The sequence below is a fragment of the Apium graveolens genome, chromosome 3 (assembly GCF_009905375.1).
Source record: "Apium graveolens cultivar Ventura chromosome 3, ASM990537v1, whole genome shotgun sequence".
Classification (NCBI taxonomy): Eukaryota; Viridiplantae; Streptophyta; class Magnoliopsida; order Apiales; family Apiaceae; genus Apium; species Apium graveolens.
Window position 1 is genome coordinate 35,542,169 of NC_133649.1, and position 16,945 is coordinate 35,559,113.

The 16,945-nt window shown below is 33.8% G+C and overlaps 5 protein-coding genes across 5 annotated transcripts; 2 read left to right on the plus strand and 3 right to left on the minus strand.

Moving 5' to 3' along the window:
• The first annotated feature begins 315 nt into the window (after nt 1-315).
• On the plus strand, nt 316-3,575 carry LOC141712105 (uncharacterized). The gene is made up of 5 exons (XM_074514907.1): nt 316-450; nt 1,869-2,077; nt 2,162-2,234; nt 2,812-2,977; nt 3,282-3,575. Exons 2-5 carry the CDS (start codon nt 1,912-1,914, stop codon nt 3,384-3,386), a joined length of 510 nt encoding a protein of 169 aa, XP_074371008.1. The 5' UTR covers nt 316-450; nt 1,869-1,911; the 3' UTR covers nt 3,387-3,575.
• Nucleotides 3,576-4,016: 441 nt separating this feature from the next.
• LOC141710672 (uncharacterized) lies at nt 4,017-4,864 on the plus strand. Its single transcript, XM_074513220.1, has one exon. It carries the CDS (start codon nt 4,159-4,161, stop codon nt 4,579-4,581), a length of 423 nt encoding a protein of 140 aa, XP_074369321.1. The 5' UTR covers nt 4,017-4,158; the 3' UTR covers nt 4,582-4,864.
• Nucleotides 4,865-6,127: 1,263 nt separating this feature from the next.
• LOC141710673 (major allergen Pru av 1-like) lies at nt 6,128-6,920 on the minus strand. Its single transcript, XM_074513221.1, has 2 exons — nt 6,690-6,920; nt 6,128-6,591 (listed from the first exon to the last, which is right to left on the minus strand). Exons 1-2 carry the CDS (start codon nt 6,871-6,873, stop codon nt 6,293-6,295), a joined length of 483 nt encoding a protein of 160 aa, XP_074369322.1. The 5' UTR covers nt 6,874-6,920; the 3' UTR covers nt 6,128-6,292.
• A 2,510-nt stretch (nt 6,921-9,430) lies between these two features.
• On the minus strand, nt 9,431-10,182 carry LOC141710674 (major allergen Pru av 1-like). The gene is made up of 2 exons (XM_074513222.1): nt 9,995-10,182; nt 9,431-9,875 (listed from the first exon to the last, which is right to left on the minus strand). The coding sequence occupies exons 1-2, from the start codon at nt 10,180-10,182 to the stop codon at nt 9,593-9,595; spliced, it is 471 nt and encodes a 156-aa protein (XP_074369323.1). The 3' UTR covers nt 9,431-9,592.
• Nucleotides 10,183-16,193: 6,011 nt separating this feature from the next.
• Nucleotides 16,194-16,945, minus strand: LOC141710675 (major allergen Pru av 1-like). Its single transcript, XM_074513223.1, has 2 exons — nt 16,762-16,945; nt 16,194-16,654 (listed from the first exon to the last, which is right to left on the minus strand). The coding sequence occupies exons 1-2, from the start codon at nt 16,943-16,945 to the stop codon at nt 16,356-16,358; spliced, it is 483 nt and encodes a 160-aa protein (XP_074369324.1). The 3' UTR covers nt 16,194-16,355.

The window sequence follows — 16,945 nt, forward strand, 5'->3', positions numbered from 1 at the left end:
TAAATAATTCAGAAAAAAATCATTGATAAAATATTTGAGTTGTCTTATTGTCTTACTTAACTACATTAAGTATCGTTCAAAGTTGCATGAGAAAAACTTGTGGATCATCAATGTTGATATAAATCTTGGTAGACGGCATATTATCAATTACATATGTATCTAAAATATTCCAAATCATAGTTAACTCATAAATCATAAATAGAATAATACATGTGAACTTTTCAAAACATTAAAAATAGGTTCAGTTCGATTTAGATTGGTCGGATTAGCCAAAACGTGTACGCCCGTAATTGGCCTGGCTAAATAAGCAAGGGTTGTATTAGTGACCCAGGCCCAGCTTTTATTTGTGTAGAAAGGCCCAGGTCTCGACAACAAACTCATCATCGTCTTCATAGTCTATCACACTATATACCAAGCCTAGCTGCTGAGGCTCCTTTTGAATTGGAAAAAGTACGTTTCTTCCTCGCCTAATTATACCATATTGCAAATTTAATTTCCATGCTAATATTTTTGTATATGCTTTAATTTTAATCTTGTAGCTGCATATTAATGACACTATCACCATTCACCCAATTTCATTCTATAGCCGATGTTATATTTACTAATTGATCTGCTTGCGAATCACTTATTTATGACTACTGAGTACACACATATTCATTTTCATTATATTTGTTTTATGTTTTTATATTACTCTTCTGTCTCCGATAGTAGTTAGTACTGTATTGCTGTTAACAACAATTGTAAGGGAATTTTAATTTTAATATGTGGTATACAATTTGTTATAATTTCGTATTTTGTAATTGGAAGCAGGCATTTTGTTACCTATAAGCGCTTAATTGAATTTTCAATATAGCTTTTCCGGCTAATCAGCTCACTGCTTTAATTTATTCTAAAGTTATTGTTGACGTGCTATCATACAACCAGGATTCCGAAACATCTGGGGTAAAATGAGTTATTGACAATTTTTGAATGCCAACTGGGGCTGGGAAAAATTTCTACTGATTTTTAATCAAAAGCCAAAAGGCAGGGCATGAAAAAAAAATATCTGCCAAAATATTCAGTTCATCCTGTGCTTGAGCCTAGGTTAACCTCCATTTGGTTTCGTCCATGGTGCTTTGCATCATGAAAACAACTATGTTCAGACATGAGAGAAGGATTTGGGTCATGTAACAAAGACTTGAGTACTATATTTAGTAGGACTCTTGTATTTATACTTAAGGGTGAGGCCGAGTTTAGGATATAGAATGAGGCCTTGGAGTTGTACAGATGCTTTACAAGCTGAGGTCTGGTTTTTGACCTGAATTGCAAAATATTTATCTATTCAATAATATTAAAGCCAAACCGGAGATCATGGTCGCTGTCATTGGCTAAAATATTATTTAATATAGAAAGAGAATATTATAATAATATATTAACAAACTTAAAAATCTATTCCATACTATTGAAGCTGTATTGGACACTGTTTGTACTTGATTGGTGATTCAAGCTATGAGCCTCAAAATAATTGAAAACTGGGATAAAATAGGGTTTTGAAAAAATCTAAAATGTATTATTGGCATAATTAATTTTTCTGTACAAATCAATACTAGAAGCCACCTTTTTATATCAGATGTCAAGTACAAGCTACCTTGTAATGTAATCATATTCTATAATGCTTTAATATGATGGATTTTTGGTTTATTCTTACTGTAGAAACTCTCAACTGAATTGTAATACTTAATCATATCGAAGTTTTTTTGAAGCTTCTACAATGATTGTTATATCAACTGGTTTTAATATTGAATTCATGCTTAATCTACAATTAGGTAAGTCTGTGTCCAATAAAATTATATATATTCTTCTCTAACTTGGTTAACGCTTCTGTACAGATATCCTCCTAGTCAGTATGATATTTATTCTTCTCCAATAAGGATGATTAGCATGAATTTCATTTCGAATGTCGCAAAAACCTTCTTCACATGCGGGCTTATAGGCCTTACCATATCAGATCGTTACATCAGTATTGTTCCTGTTCGAGGCTGTTCTATGTCTCCAACTTTCAATCCCCAATGCAGTACTTCTTCGGAAACATTTACAGGTAAAATCTCTCAGAGGAACTAATTATAATCTCTTGTGCCATAATGATTAGTTTTTTATGCCTAATATATATGTTTTGCCACAGCTGACCGTGTTTTGGTGGAAAAATTTTGCTTACAAAAGTACAAGTTCTCACATGGTGATGTTGTAGTTTTCTGGTACGATTATGCAACTGAATTTGATCAACGTTTCATTTCTTGCAAATTATTGAAAGTGGATTTTAGTAAAATGATAATGCACTATTACTTAACTATCTTCTATGCCATTACATGTATGGCATGCCTGTTTGTGTGTTCATATTACACTCACATGTAATAGTAACATCTTGGGTCTGACATATATAGAATATTGATTATGTGTGTAAATATGTTCACGACTCATGTTGGTTATATAGAATTATCTCTGCGGATTTTTTTTTTTTTTCTAAAATTAGCGTGTGTATACATTAATAAGCCCTGTAATATGTGCTTCGAGACAAGCATGTCAATTTGCATTATAGGAAGAAAGAAACCAATCAATTAGCTTTGTATATAAAATTTAGCATTACTTGGTGTGCAAATATATGTCTGAAGGCTTACATTTTTTTTGCAATGTAGACACTTCATAAACAATGGTGTTCTCTCTGTTACAAACTATAATAGACACAAAGGCTTTTTCCTGAATACTATGAAACATAATTTTCTGGGTTACTTAATGAGTAACTATTGATTGTTCTGCAGTTTCCATCTTTTGCAGCTCCCCCAATGATCACAAGGAGAAATTCGTGAAAAGAATCACTGCATTGTCAGGTGACTGGGTCAGTTCTCCTTACTCCAATGATGTTATGAAGATTCCAGACGGGCATTGTTGGGTTGAAGGAGATAATTCAGCTTCTAGCTTGGATTCAAAATCTATTGGCCCGGTTTGTGCATTATCCATTTCTCCTATTTTCTCTTTACCTGGGTGTTCATTACTTGGGATATGTTGTTATCAGTAATTGTAATTTTAAACTGCAAGTGATTAAATGTTCAATGTGGTTCCATCAAATAAACTTGTAAACATTTTGAGAAGCCAAAGACATAGCTTATCTTACATCTTTCTATTACCTATGTCTATAACGTGGCTAACCATTGGTTTTTTTTAAGTAGAATGTCCGACAATTTTTTGATGTTAAACTTTCTTGCCTTAACTCCAATAACTAGCTTTAATCCTTGTGCACATGGCAGGTTCCTTTGGGGTTGATAAAGGGAAGGGCCACCCACATTATCTGGCCACCAAAAAGAATCGGTAGAGTGGAGCAGAGAATTCGTCAAGGCAGATTTGTCTTCTAGGCTCTAGCCGATGTCATTTGCTTTTGTATTGGCTGATGTCATTTGATTTTCTATTGTATGGGACTGTAGAAGGGAGAGTTTTGAACCTCATTATCTCTAAACGTGTGATCTATTTGTGACCAGGTAGTGACATAATGGTAGAAATTACGACCATACTTTTTAAATCTAATATTTGAATTTTTTTTTCCAGGAATAATTGTAAAACTTGACGTGCTATTTATTTATGTAATAACAAAACCACACTTTTGTAGATAGTATATTATTCTCTGGTTCATGGTTTTGTGGCTGTGGCAGGATTGACGGTTATTGTGTACGGTGTACCTATAAGTTTTCATTCTCATCATGAATATATATACATGAGGTCAACGCTTTTAGAACTAGTTTTCATTGTAATATGTGATTGACCACATTTCCGACGCTTTCCTAGTTAATTCGTCCCAATATTCTGGAACTTGTTACCGCATTGCTTAGCTACCGATACAAATAAAAAAAAGAATAAAAATCAACGGTCGTGCCGTCTTATTATTTTCGAACGTGCACTGTTTCTGTTTTTATTTTTCTACCCCCTGATTTGGTCCGCAGCACAACACGCATTTCCCTGTTCCTATATATACAACATGTACACTTTCCTGCCTTCAAACTTTCATATTTAGTTTTACAGTTTTCTCAACTTTCCAACCTACATATTCTATTTGGTTTTCATAATTTATATTGATTTTTCGAAGATAAAATTGAGCCTAGTCTAGTTTTATACGGTTTCAGCACAAGTATTATGAACATATTTCAGCAATATGAACGAGTGTTTAATCACATTGATGATAACGGAGATAAGAAGATATCACCGGCCGAGCTGCAAAAATGCATGGCCTTGATTGGCGGGGAAATGTCATTGGAGGAAGCGGAGGCAGCCGTGAAGTTAGTAGATTCGGACGGAGATGGATTGTTGAGCATGGAGGAGTTCGTGGGTTTAGTTGAAGGTGGCGGACACGAGGAGAAAATGAATGAGTTGAAGGAGGCTTTTAAGCTGTATGAAATGGAAGGGCACGGGTGCATAACGCCTAAGAGTTTGAAAAGGATGCTTAGTAAAATAGGACAGTCCAAGAGTATGGATGAGTGTCAGTTGATGATTCAAAATTATGATCTTAATGGGGATGGAGTTCTCCAATTTGATGAATTCATGGTCATGATGTCTTGATCCATTGTCACCTACATTTCTGTTGTACATACCGTAAATCTCATTGTTTATATTAGCCCGGACATCCTGTAAGTAATGTTAGAGATACAAAATTGGATACCAAAAATTGTTATAAAATGACGTATAATTGGTGATGTGACATTATGAAGAGTGAATGCATATGAATGTATTGAAATATAGCAATCTACATGCAATATGCGGCATTTTGTAAATTTTTTTGCACCCAATTTGAGTGCTCTAACATTTATATTTTTGTATTATGATATTGTCAGTGATATGAGAACATCTTATTATTGTTTGGTATTTTGATTCATTATATGAGATTTTGATCAGAACGTTAATACGTATGGAACATGTACAAAACGGGTTGTTTATGAATGATGTTATTATGAATTTGTGTGGAGAGAAAGAGTCTGCGTTCCTAAACAAAGGAATGAAGGGTGTATACATAAATGTGTTGAATCGTGAATCGTGAATCGTGAATGCCCCTGTTCAACGACCCAAGTAGTACGCTGTTGATCTTTCTTCTCATAATAATGCAAGGGCCGTCCAACCACTCGACCACACTCTCAACAAGTCAAACAACTTATGTACTGGATCGAGGGAGAATTTCACTTTCATATTTTGCTAATTATTATCAAGAATAATCTAGTTGATTGAACTTTCATTTGCACCATTAAAGCCACCTATTCTGGAAGTGATTGCATAGAAGAAAATTTATAATATTTCTTTTTCATCCTGAAAGTTTATTGTTTTCAGTTGATTTGGGAATTTAATGCTTGATAAGATAAGACGGTAATGAAATAGTGATGAGCTGCTAGACATCTGATAGTTGAAAGATCTGCTAATGTTACAGCTTGAGAATGAGAAACTCTAACCTAATACATTATCCATCCACATCCAGTCCCTCTAATTCTCTGGTTTTTCTCTCTGTAGAATAAGATTTATTTTATCTGACAGCAAGATAGTCCCCCTCCTTTTTCCGTACTCCCGGTGACAGCGGATTGACCCAATAATATCTCAAGCAAAACCACCCCATATGCATATATTGTTCAACATTATAATATGATCCATTTGAGACCTTTCTCTAGCACCTTAAAGGTTTGAGTCTTAACATGGTCTCAGAAAACAATAACCGGAGGAATTGAATTAGCTCTTCATTGCTTAACCACCGTGTTACTGAACCGGTTCTACCATACTAATCTTTAGCTGGTGTTTCAGCTTCAGAATACACCTTATCAGTTATCACAATCAGTCCGAAGAGTTTCACTTCGATATCATCAGTCCCTTCATCTCTCCAGTTTTTAGACGATCTTACTAGCTTCACTATCTTTTTATTTGTAAAGTTCAACATGTCTAGTAACATAAATGTCAGTGTCCAGCCAGAGTCATGCAGGTTAATACTGTCAATAATATCACTAGGTTAATGCAAGAGATGTTTGAGAGTCTTGCTAGAATAGGAATACATAAGCACACTAGCTAGTTATTGCAACACAAATCCATCACTGACTGAAATAACTGTAATTGTATTAGAAATAAGCTTCTTTATTTTTCACAATGAAATACACAACAGAGAAATGACTGGATAGAAACAACTGTATATGGTAAAGACCCAGAGTCAAAACCCAATCTCTCCTTATTCTGAAACAAAAATGCTACAAACGAAACTGTAACACAACAAGACATGCATATGCAATAAAACCAAAAAACTCTAGACGTAGGCGTCAGGATTTTGGAGGAGATAGGCTTCAACAACTTGGTACATCATCAAAACCTTTTCCTTGCCTGCCTTGATGTCCTCTTCCTTGAGCATGAAATCACCTTTAGTGTAATACTTGCTGGTCACCTTAGAGATTGTACCCCCGCTAGGAGAGGACTCAAACTTAACCTCATATGTTATTTTTTCAAGGTTTTCCACTAAGGCATCACCTTCCAGCAACGTATAGTTATAGGTGTAGTTTTCTTCATTGAGCTCGTCAATGTGGTACTTCACACTATTGAAATTGCGGCCTACATGAGTAATATTGATATGAGACAATCAGTAATTTATACTAGAATGCAGATCTATGTGTATACATTAGTTAAAAAGCACAAATAAATTAGCTGACCATCAATAAAGTTAATTTGCTTGATGCTTCCAGCTCCTCCATCGCCTTGAATGAGTTTAATGCTCTGGATACCTTGTGGCAAGAGTTTTGGAATCAAGTTGTGAGAGTCGACGATGGAGGCCTTGAAGATCCTTGATGCAGCGATAGGGGAAGTGTACTCATCAGTGTAGCTTGCGAAACCCATGTTTTTGTTATAAGAGGTGTTTGTGAAAACTAAGGAGAGGTGATTAATTAGAATAGTGGACTTGTTTTGAGATTATTCAGGAATACGGTGAGAGGATGATATTTATAGGAAAATGGGAAAAGTTTGAAGTGTTTGTGATTGTGTAATACCATGAAAAGTTACCAAGGTTTAAAGAAACAAATGTTCTGGTGTTTGTCCATTGTGGCGTCACCAAATGATTAATAAAATATATATAGCTTCAAGAACACAAGACAGAAAAAGAGACGGGGAGGTAAGGACACCCTTCGGTTTCTTACTTTCTAAAGAAATGCACATGACAAAATGTTGGATCTCAGAGTATTAGAAAACATACACCGGAATATAATGCATTAATGCTAATAGGAGTCCAAATATTCAACATACCTATTTGATATAATCTAATACTTTTACTTGGAGGTAAGTATGACAACCTTCTTATTCTGTTAACTACTGATTCCAAATAAAATCTAATTTTTGTTTTTCAGTGGCCTGATCTGCAAGTTTAATTTCTGCAAGTTTTTAAATTGGTGTAGTTCTGTTCATTAAGTTTGTGTATACTTTAAATTCTTTTAATTTAATCGTACAGCTAATTCGTGTTTCACATTTTAACGATAGGTTGCCTACGTGTGAATGTGATTTTGGTGTAAGCTATACACTATGGTTAAAGGTGTTTGGACATGCACATTTTTCTTAAATTGCTTAAAGGTTCGGGAATTGAATTCCGTTATCTGATCAGATTAGATATTATCTAAGAAGAGAGACCTAACTAACTGGATTGCTAGCAGTGATCATACCGGATGATGTGAACCCGATTGAATCAGCTCTTGTGATCATATCGCATGCTATCAATGGGTAAGAATTATGTAAGACAACAAGAACCGGAGGTGATTAACAGAAATGAAGCGGGAAGAGCCTAAGGCTAGCTAATCTCAATTATAGCGCTAGAAGGGATGTAAGGGCTAGAGGTAGAGCACAGACCAAGTAGCCAATATTAGATATTTAGACTGAGGTTTTTAATTATCAATTGTAGAGTTTCTGGCAAGCTGTAAGAACTTTTTACGTTGGAAATAAACATCAACAAGCACATTAATTCGCATAAAGATGAAGAACCTGTTTTTTCATACTCATAGCAAGTCACTTACCAAGGCTTAACTTTCCTCTACACAAGAAATCTTGCTTAGTAAAAGACAATACCTATATCTAAGTATCTAACATTTCTCACACTCGTGTGCTCTACTTCTGTCGTCTGGGTGCCATGCAGAAAACACTGAAAATATGCCTACTATGTAAAACTAGAGCGTTGCTATGAAAAAAATGTGTAATTTTTAAAAATTAAGGTAAATAATGAATCAAAGAACATAATAATAGTTATACGGAGGATTGAGGAAACATTAGATTGTATTGTGCGGCCTTTATGGGACTTGATAAGATCACTTTGTCTAGAATCCACTACCAATGCATCAGTAGTTATAAATTCAAGCAGTTTTACAAAAGCAGGTACTTGTGTGTCTATACTTTTAATTGTTCTCTTAACTGTTATCTTTCCACATGGTCAACATCCTTTATCAACTTCTTTGAGTTTACAGAGAATAATTTTGCAGTAGAGTAGGTGTGTATGTGTGTTTGTGTGTTGCAATCGCATGAATGTAATGCGTCACACAAATAATGCAGATCATGCTAATCAGGATTGATTTGTACTCTAAGGCCATGTTTGTTTAATGGTATTAAGTAGGAGATAGGATTATAGTTCTTTAAATTTTTCAATCATTTTGTAAAAAATTAGTGAAGGGTTATCTAAGGATTATAATCCTTTAAATTATCCTATCCCATGTTTGTTTTGTTGGAGTAGAGGATAAGATTATAATCCCATCTAATGCTTGGTGGGTGGAGGTATTGTTTTATCCCCTTCTACAAGTCATTTTTTAAAAGATCCCAGGATTATAATCCCATGAAACAAACATGACCTAAGTGCTTTGCATTTTACTCGTGTACGTGATACAAGACATGATTTTATTTTAACAATGAAAATCCCGAAGTCCTAATAAGTAGTTCATATTTAAAATTCAGTACTCTTGGTTCTTGAGTTGCTTGCATGCATTCAAAAAAATTTGTACTAAGATTCAATTTAAATTCGATAAAAAGACTGTTGCATGTAGTAGCAGGTGATTCAGTGTTTACATGATCTTAGCATCTCCCTAAGGTCATAGGTTCATTCGAAGTCAGTATCTTTTCAATCATAAGGTTCAAGATGTCTATATATTCCACCTTGCATCCGAGAGATACACTTTAATGTCTATAGACATCAAATCCCTCAAGAGTTACCTCAGTCTGCATGATATACTCTAGCTAATATAGGACAATATAAAATAAAGGAGAATAAAATCATACTCCCTAAGTCATATAAAAGCGATAACATTAGAAAGAAGATTCTTTATTTTTTCTGGACAAAATACAGAACTTAAAAGAAATGACAGTATATGGTCAAGACTCAGAGACAAACCAATCTCTCCTTATTCTAAAACAAAACGGTACACTGACAGGCCATATGTATAGAACTTACAAGAGATATATGGTTAAGAGCCGGAGTCAAAACCATTATTGGAGACATGGTAAAACCAAACTGTAGAAACAACATGATAGTCCATATGTATAGATATAGACTAATTGCAGAGAACAAATCAGATAATCGGAAACAGAATCCCTAGACATAGGCATCAGGGTTTTGGAGGAGGTAGGCTTCAACAACTTTGTACATTTGTAAGACTTTATCCTTGCCCGCCTTGATGTCCTCTTCCTTAAGCATGAAATCTCCTTTAGTGTAATACTTGCTTGTCACCTTAGAGATAGTACCACCGCTTGGAGAAGACTCAAACTTAACCTCATATGTTATTTTTTCAAGGTTTTCTACTAAGGCATCACCTTCTAGCAACGTATAATTATAGGTGTAGTTTTCTTCACTGAGCTCATCAATGTGGTACTTTACACTGTTGAAAGTGCGGCCTACATCAGTAATATAAGCATTAGTCATGTTTTATTAGAATGCAAATGTATGAGAATGCAGGATCATTTGCAAGCATGTGGTGATAAGTACAAGTAATTGTGCTAACCGTCAATAAAGTTGATCTTCTTGATGCTTCCGGCTCCTCCGTCGCCTTGAATAAGTTCAATGCTCTGAATACCTTGTGGCAAGAGTTTTGGAATCAAGTTGTGAGAGTCGATGATGGAGGCCTTGAAGATCCTTGATGCAGCAATGGGAGAAGTATACTCATCAGTGTAGCTTGCGAAACCCATATTAGTAAAGATAAAGAGGTATTGCTGAAAACTGAGGAGTGCTAATAATCAGAATAGGGAAGAGCTTTCTGAGGTTGATTTAGAATTATGGTGCAAGGATGATACTTATAGGACAGGCAGATATCACGGGGAAGTGTATTTTATTGAGCAATACCGTGGAAAATGGGAATCAAAATTCTGATGTTTGTCCATTTCGTTTTCACAGTAGTGATTAAGCTACTCTGCATGGTATTAGGTATATAGAGTCAAGTACAAAGACAAAAAGATGAGAAGAGGCTAAGAGACACACTTTAGTTTCTTATATAATTTTCTGTTGGAAATATATTTTAATGGATATGCATCGGACAAAATTTTGGATATCTTAGAATTTGAAACATTCATACTTCTAAATTATGTTTATCTTCTGATATTCAATTGACAAACACATCTAATTAGTAACATACATATTTGCATTGATCATTCTGATGGCTTTACTAGTTCTCAAGCTTGCCCATGCAAGCTTTTTAATATGACATAACTATCTTTTAAAGAGGATGACATCTCTATTGTACACAAACTCAGAAGCCGCATACACAAGGCACATTTATCCCACAAACTGCATGACATATCGGGATAAATTACATCAGAGAAAATTCTCTAGAAATGATAAATTTTAAAACTTTGGAAGTTCTGCAGTTTAATATGTACATGATTAACTGACAAGTCCAAAACTACCAGAGAATATTACATTTGCACTAAAAAAGGTATTCACTTATTTATTGTTTACATGTTTTATTCTTGTGGGTGTTATTACTAATTTTTCCCGTCATAACATTACGAGAAGGCTTGCTAATCGACTTATGTAACAACCCGCCTTTGCGGACTATTAAATCTAAATACAAAAATTTTAAATAAAATAGATTTTTATTCGATAATTCTAATATATCACGAAATTCAAAGCATCGGTCAAACTCAATAATCAAAATCATAAAAATAGAGACGCGGCTCCAAAAATCCAATATTAATTGTCTAAACAGATAATTAAATTTCGTTTCTAAAAATAAAGTTTTTATTTTAATTCAAATAGTACGAAACGAAACAGCACAGATCTCCACATATCTCCACATAATTCTCATTCATTATTCTCAATATGCTCCAAATTCCAAACCTGAAATATTAAAAGGGGTGAGCTACACAGCTCAGCAAGTACAACTTGACTAACTCTTAAACAGAAAAACAATGAGTGTTTTAATAAAACGATTTTTCTCAAAACAATTATAATTTTGTAAAACAATTTCTAAAAATAGATCCAACCCAAAGTTTTATATTTCAAAAATTCAGAATTTAAAACAGAACAGAGCAGATTTTATAACAGATTATGGCAGAATAAAACAGAACAAAACGATAATTCTTATAAATACCACAGTTTTGATCTACGGCCACAATTTGCCAGTAGCCGACATCTTATTCTTATTCTTATTCTCATATACCACACTTTGCCGGTGGTCGGCAACTAAAGTTCAATAATTTCGCACCCTTAATGGGTATCTAAAGTTGCACACTTGTGCGCCTACTAAGGGTATCTAAAACTAGTTCCAGAACTATAGCGTAAATTACGAACGGGTTCGAAAACGTAGATACCGAATTCTAAAATTCACAAATACTTATATCTTATAATTTTCGAAATTACAGTTCTTATATCTTATACGAAATAAAAAACAGAATTGAAATATCTTTTCCGAAAATTAAAAGTAAGTCAAAAGTACTTATCTCGAAGTCGACTGAAAACTCAAAATTAACACGAACAAGTCCTATAATTTTAATAATCGGAACATGATCAATTATAACCTCTAAATAAATCGTATACATATATTAAAAACTAAATCTCATCAACACAGATACTTCATACTTTACTCATAAGAATTTATTTACAGAAACTTACAACTTTAATATTTAATTGTTTTTGGCTTTGACAAGGTCCATGCGATTCCCACTGTTGGGTGTAACATGCATATAAATTAATAAATAAACAAACATATCATATATTTACTTTTGCTATTGCTAACATTTTATAGCATTAAATTAGTCAACTAATACAAGGCATGCATGCTAAATTAAAAATAATCAACTAGATCTTAAACACAGTTATGCACTATGTTATAATCAATTATTATTAAAACTTATCTTTAATAACATATACCTTGCCCCAATTAACACATACACTTACACCTTAACCTTATAATTAGTAAGGCCAATTATCATGCATTCACCTAACATAAGCTAAATTGACTACTAAAAATACATGTCATTACACAATTTAATTCTTAAAGTTTTCTATTAAAATAATTAAAAAAAAAATATAACGATAAAGTAATTAGCAAATCTTAGCACATCATAAACATGCTTTTAACCACGTAAAGCACATAATAATATTTATATATTTTTTTCTTTTTAATCTACACATATAATTGTCAAGCAACTGAAACATGTTTTATTAATTTAATAATATAATAATGAGTGAGAGACCATATGAGATCAATTAAATATTATAAAAATATTTGAAGCGTATAATAATGGATGCACATATACACATAATTCAATGATTATGCAGAGAGTATAATGATTGGTACACCTAGATACAAGCCACACTCAAAATATCCTAATTAATTTAAACAGAGGCGGCAAATACTAAAACCCATTCATAAGAAAAGACAAAACTTGCAAGTCTTTTAATCTAGTAAGATGTCAAGGTTGAACATGATATACTAACATTGAGGCACATAAAATCAAAATTATACTACATATCTCATAAATCAAGAGAATACTGTGATATTAAATTAGTTATACAAACCACATGGCAGACGCTGATAGGCAACTAGCATGGCAGAGCGATTAAACACAAATACAAAAAAAAAAGCCCAAATAGCAAGTACCTTTTCGGCGAATTTGGTGATGCCTGTACGAGTTTTTAATATTGTCTAAAAGGGTCTTTATATAGGTACATAAAACCCTAATTCTAATTAGAGAATAATCAAACCTCAAGTAAATTCCTAAAAAAACACACACGATTACCTAAACTAAAAAGATTTCGATTTTCTAATTTATTCTCAAACTTCCTTCCACAAATAACAAATCTTTTTCTAACTCAAATAACTTGTACAAAAAGTTTCTGAATATTCTAAATAAATATTTATCTAAACGAATTAATATTCCATATCTAATAAATATATAAAAAAATAAATTTACAGATTTTACATTCTTCCCTCCTTAAAAGAATTTGGTCCCCAAATTCACAAAAATGAAATTAAATTAAATAAGTCGCTAAATAAAAGAAATCATACCTTAATTGCGATAGTTGTCATTTCCTGTGAGCTGAAATACACGTCATTTGCCCATCTGGTTATCTGCCTCCTTCCTTGGTTGCGGTGGCGGGTTGTGCGGGCAATTCGAAATCTTGTGTCCTACTTCTCCGCAATGAAAACAAGCACCTGTATTCCAATGGCAGACCTTGTCCGGATGATTCTTGTCGCACCTCGTACACCTCTCTCGATCACCTTGACCTCCTATGTTATCGTACACGTGTGGCTTCTTGAGTGGCCCCCCTTGAAAAGATTGCCCACTAGTTTGAGTGAACCGCCTCTTATTCCAGCTGCCAGACGCCTTTTCAGATTCTCCCAAGCCCCTTTCGATCACTAACGCCTTGTTGAGGACAGCCTCGTATGTCTGAAGTTCAAAAGACGCCACAGAGTTCCTGATGTCGCTTCAAAGTCCCTCTTCCAATCTTCGTGCTCAACTGCTCTCATCTGCTACTAAGGTCGACGCGTATTTCGCAAGCTTTGCAAATTCTGCTTCGTATTGAATGACGGTTCTATCCCCTTGCTGAAGGCGAATGAAGTCCTTCTCTTTCTACAGACGAACTGTTCTAGGAAAGTACTTGTCCTCTAAAGCCTTCTTTAACTTTGCCCAAGTGTACGGTTCAGGATTTTCTTCAAGATTTGTCGTCCCATTATTCCTCTTTTCCATAAGCCACCAGTCGTAAGCGCTTCCTTGCAATTGGTAAACAGCTAAGGTCACCTTCTGTTCCTCATTGCTCCCCAGAAGTCCGAAAGCTTTTTCCATCTCTTGGATCCACATCTCAACGATAGCTGGGTCTGTAGCTTCATCAAAAGTTGGCGGGTTTAAACGCTTGAACTGAGAGACGATGTTGGGCTTTGGTTGCTGATTCACAAGCACAGCTAGAGTTTCAGCCAGCTGGTAAAAGACGTTTCCTCCTTCATCATTGTTGCCTTGATTTCCATTGTTGTTCTGATTTTTGTTGTTGTTCTGATTGTTACCATTCTCCCCGTCCATCTTTTCTAAAACACACAAAACAAATTCTAAACTTATAGTCAATAATAAAAAAAGCCCATTGCATGCAACTAGTCTGGTCTGAATTCAAGTACAAGGTCCATGCGATTCCCACTGTTGGGTGTAACATGCATATAAATTAATAAATAAACAAACATATCATATATTTACTTTTGCTATTGCTAACATTTTATACCATTAAATTAGTCAACTAATACAAGGCATGCATGCTAAATTAAAAATAATCAACTAGATCTTAAACACAGTTATGCACTATGTTATAATTAACTATTATTAAAACTTATCTTTAATAACATATACCTTGCCCCAATTAACACATACACTTACACCTTTACCTTATAATTAGTAAGGCCAATTATCAAGCATTCACCTAACATAAGCTAAATTGACTACTAAAAATACATGTCATTACACAATTTAATTCTTAAAGTTTTCTATTAAAATAATTATAAAAAAATATAACGATAAAGTAATTAGCAAATCTTAGCACATCATAAACATGCTTTTAACCACGTAAAGCACATAATAATATTTATTTATTTTTTTCTTTTTAATCTACACATATAATTGTCAAGCAACTGAAACATGTTTTATTAATTTAATAATATAATAATGAGTGAGAGACCATATGAGATCAATTAAATATTATAAAAATATTTGAAGCGTATAATAATGGATGCACATATACACATAATTCAATGATTATGCAGAGAGTATAATGATTGGTACACTTAGATACAAGCCACACTCAAAATATCCTAATTAATTTAAACAAAGGCGGCAAACACTAAAACCTATTCATAAGGAAAGACAAAACTTGTAGGTCTTTTAATCTAGTAAGATGTCAAGGTTGAACATGATATACTAACATTGAGGCACATAAAATCAAAATTATACTACATATCTCATAAATCAACAGAATACTGTGATATTAAATTAGTTATACAAACCGCATGGCACACGCTGATAGGCAACTAGCATGGCAGAGCGATTAAACACAAATACAAAAAAAAAACAAAGCCCAAACAGCAAGTACCTTTTCGGCGAATTTGGTGATGTCTGTACGAGTTTTTAAAATTGTCTAAAAGGGTTTTTATATAGGTACATAAAACCCTAATTCTAATTAGAGAATAATCAAAACTCTCCAAGTAAATTTCTAAAAAAACACACACGATTACCTAAACTAAAAAGATTTCAATTTTCTAATTTATTCTCACACTTCTTTCCACAAATAACAAATCTTTTTCTAACTCAAATAACTTGTACAAAAAGTTTCTGAATATTCTAAATAAATATTTATCTAAACGAATTAATATTCAATATCTAATAAATATATTAAAAATAATAAATTTACAGATTTTACAACTTCTGAATAGAAGACATCCAACGGAAGTAGAATCAAACACAACATAAGATAACATTAGACATCAAATCCCTCAAGAGTTACCTCAGTCTGCATGATATACTCTAGCTAATATAGGACAATATAAAATAAAGGAGAATAAAATCATACTCCCCAAGTCATATAAAAGCGATAACATTAGAAAGAAGATTCTTTATTTTTTCTGGACAAAATACAGAACTTAAAAGAAATGACAGTATATGGTCAAGACTCAGAGACAAACCAATCTCTCCTTATTCTAAAACAAAACGGTACACTGACAGGCCATATGTATAGAACTTACAAGAGATATATGGTTAAGAGCCGGAGTCAAAACCATTATTGGAGACATGGTAAAACCAAACTGTAGAAACAACATGATAGTCCATATGTATAGATATAGACTAATTGCAGAGAACAAATCAGATAATCGGAAACAGAATCCCTAGACATAGGCATCAGGGTTTTGGAGGAGGTAGGCTTCAACAACTTTGTACATTTGTAAGACTTTATCCTTGCCCGCCTTGATGTCCTCTTCCTTAAGCATGAAATCTCCTTTAGTGTAATACTTGCTTGTCACCTTAGAGATAGTACCACCGCTTGGAGAAGACTCAAACTTAACCTCATATGTTATTTTTTCAAGGTTTTCTACTAAGGCATCACCTTCTAGCAACGTATAATTATAGGTGTAGTTTTCTTCACTGAGCTCATCAATGTGGTACTTTACACTGTTGAAATTGCGGCCTACATCAGTAATATAAGCATTAGTCATGTTTTATTAGAATGCAAATGTATGAGAATGCAGGATCATTTGCAAGCATGTGGTGATAAGTACAAGTAATTGTGCTAACCGTCAATAAAGTTGATCTTCTTGATGCTTCCCGCTCCTCCGTCGCCTTGAATAAGTTCAATGCTCTGAATACCTTGTGGCAAGAGTTTTGGAATCAAGTTGTGAGAGTCGATGATGGAGGCCTTGAAGATCCTTGATGCAGCAATGGGAGAAGTATACTCATCAGTGTAGCTTGCGAAACCCAT

What these genes read in the sequence shown, in the direction of transcription:
- LOC141712105 (XM_074514907.1), top strand. Translation starts at nt 1,912, where the DNA reads ATGATTAGCATGAATTTCATTTCGAATGTCGCAAAAACCTTCTTCACA. An exon ending in TTCTTCGGAAACATTTACAG is followed by an intron (nt 2,078 to 2,161) that starts GTAAAATCTCTC and finishes GTTTTGCCACAG; the next exon opens with CTGACCGTGTTTTGGTGGAA. An exon ending in ATTCAAAATCTATTGGCCCG is followed by an intron (nt 2,978 to 3,281) that starts GTTTGTGCATTA and finishes TGCACATGGCAG; the next exon opens with GTTCCTTTGGGGTTGATAAA.
- LOC141710672 (XM_074513220.1), top strand. Translation starts at nt 4,159, where the DNA reads ATGAACATATTTCAGCAATATGAACGAGTGTTTAATCACATTGATGAT.
- LOC141710673 (XM_074513221.1), bottom strand. Translation starts at nt 6,873, where the DNA reads ATGGGTTTCGCAAGCTACACTGATGAGTACACTTCCCCTATCGCTGCA. An exon ending in GCAAATTAACTTTATTGATG is followed by an intron (nt 6,592 to 6,689) that starts GTCAGCTAATTT and finishes TTACTCATGTAG; the next exon opens with GCCGCAATTTCAATAGTGTG.
- LOC141710674 (XM_074513222.1), bottom strand. Translation starts at nt 10,182, where the DNA reads ATGGGTTTCGCAAGCTACACTGATGAGTATACTTCTCCCATTGCTGCA. An exon ending in ATCAACTTTATTGACGGTTA is followed by an intron (nt 9,876 to 9,994) that starts GCACAATTACTT and finishes CACTTTCAACAG; the next exon opens with TGTAAAGTACCACATTGATG.
- LOC141710675 (XM_074513223.1), bottom strand. Translation starts at nt 16,945, where the DNA reads ATGGGTTTCGCAAGCTACACTGATGAGTATACTTCTCCCATTGCTGCA. An exon ending in GAAGATCAACTTTATTGACG is followed by an intron (nt 16,655 to 16,761) that starts GTTAGCACAATT and finishes TTACTGATGTAG; the next exon opens with GCCGCAATTTCAACAGTGTA.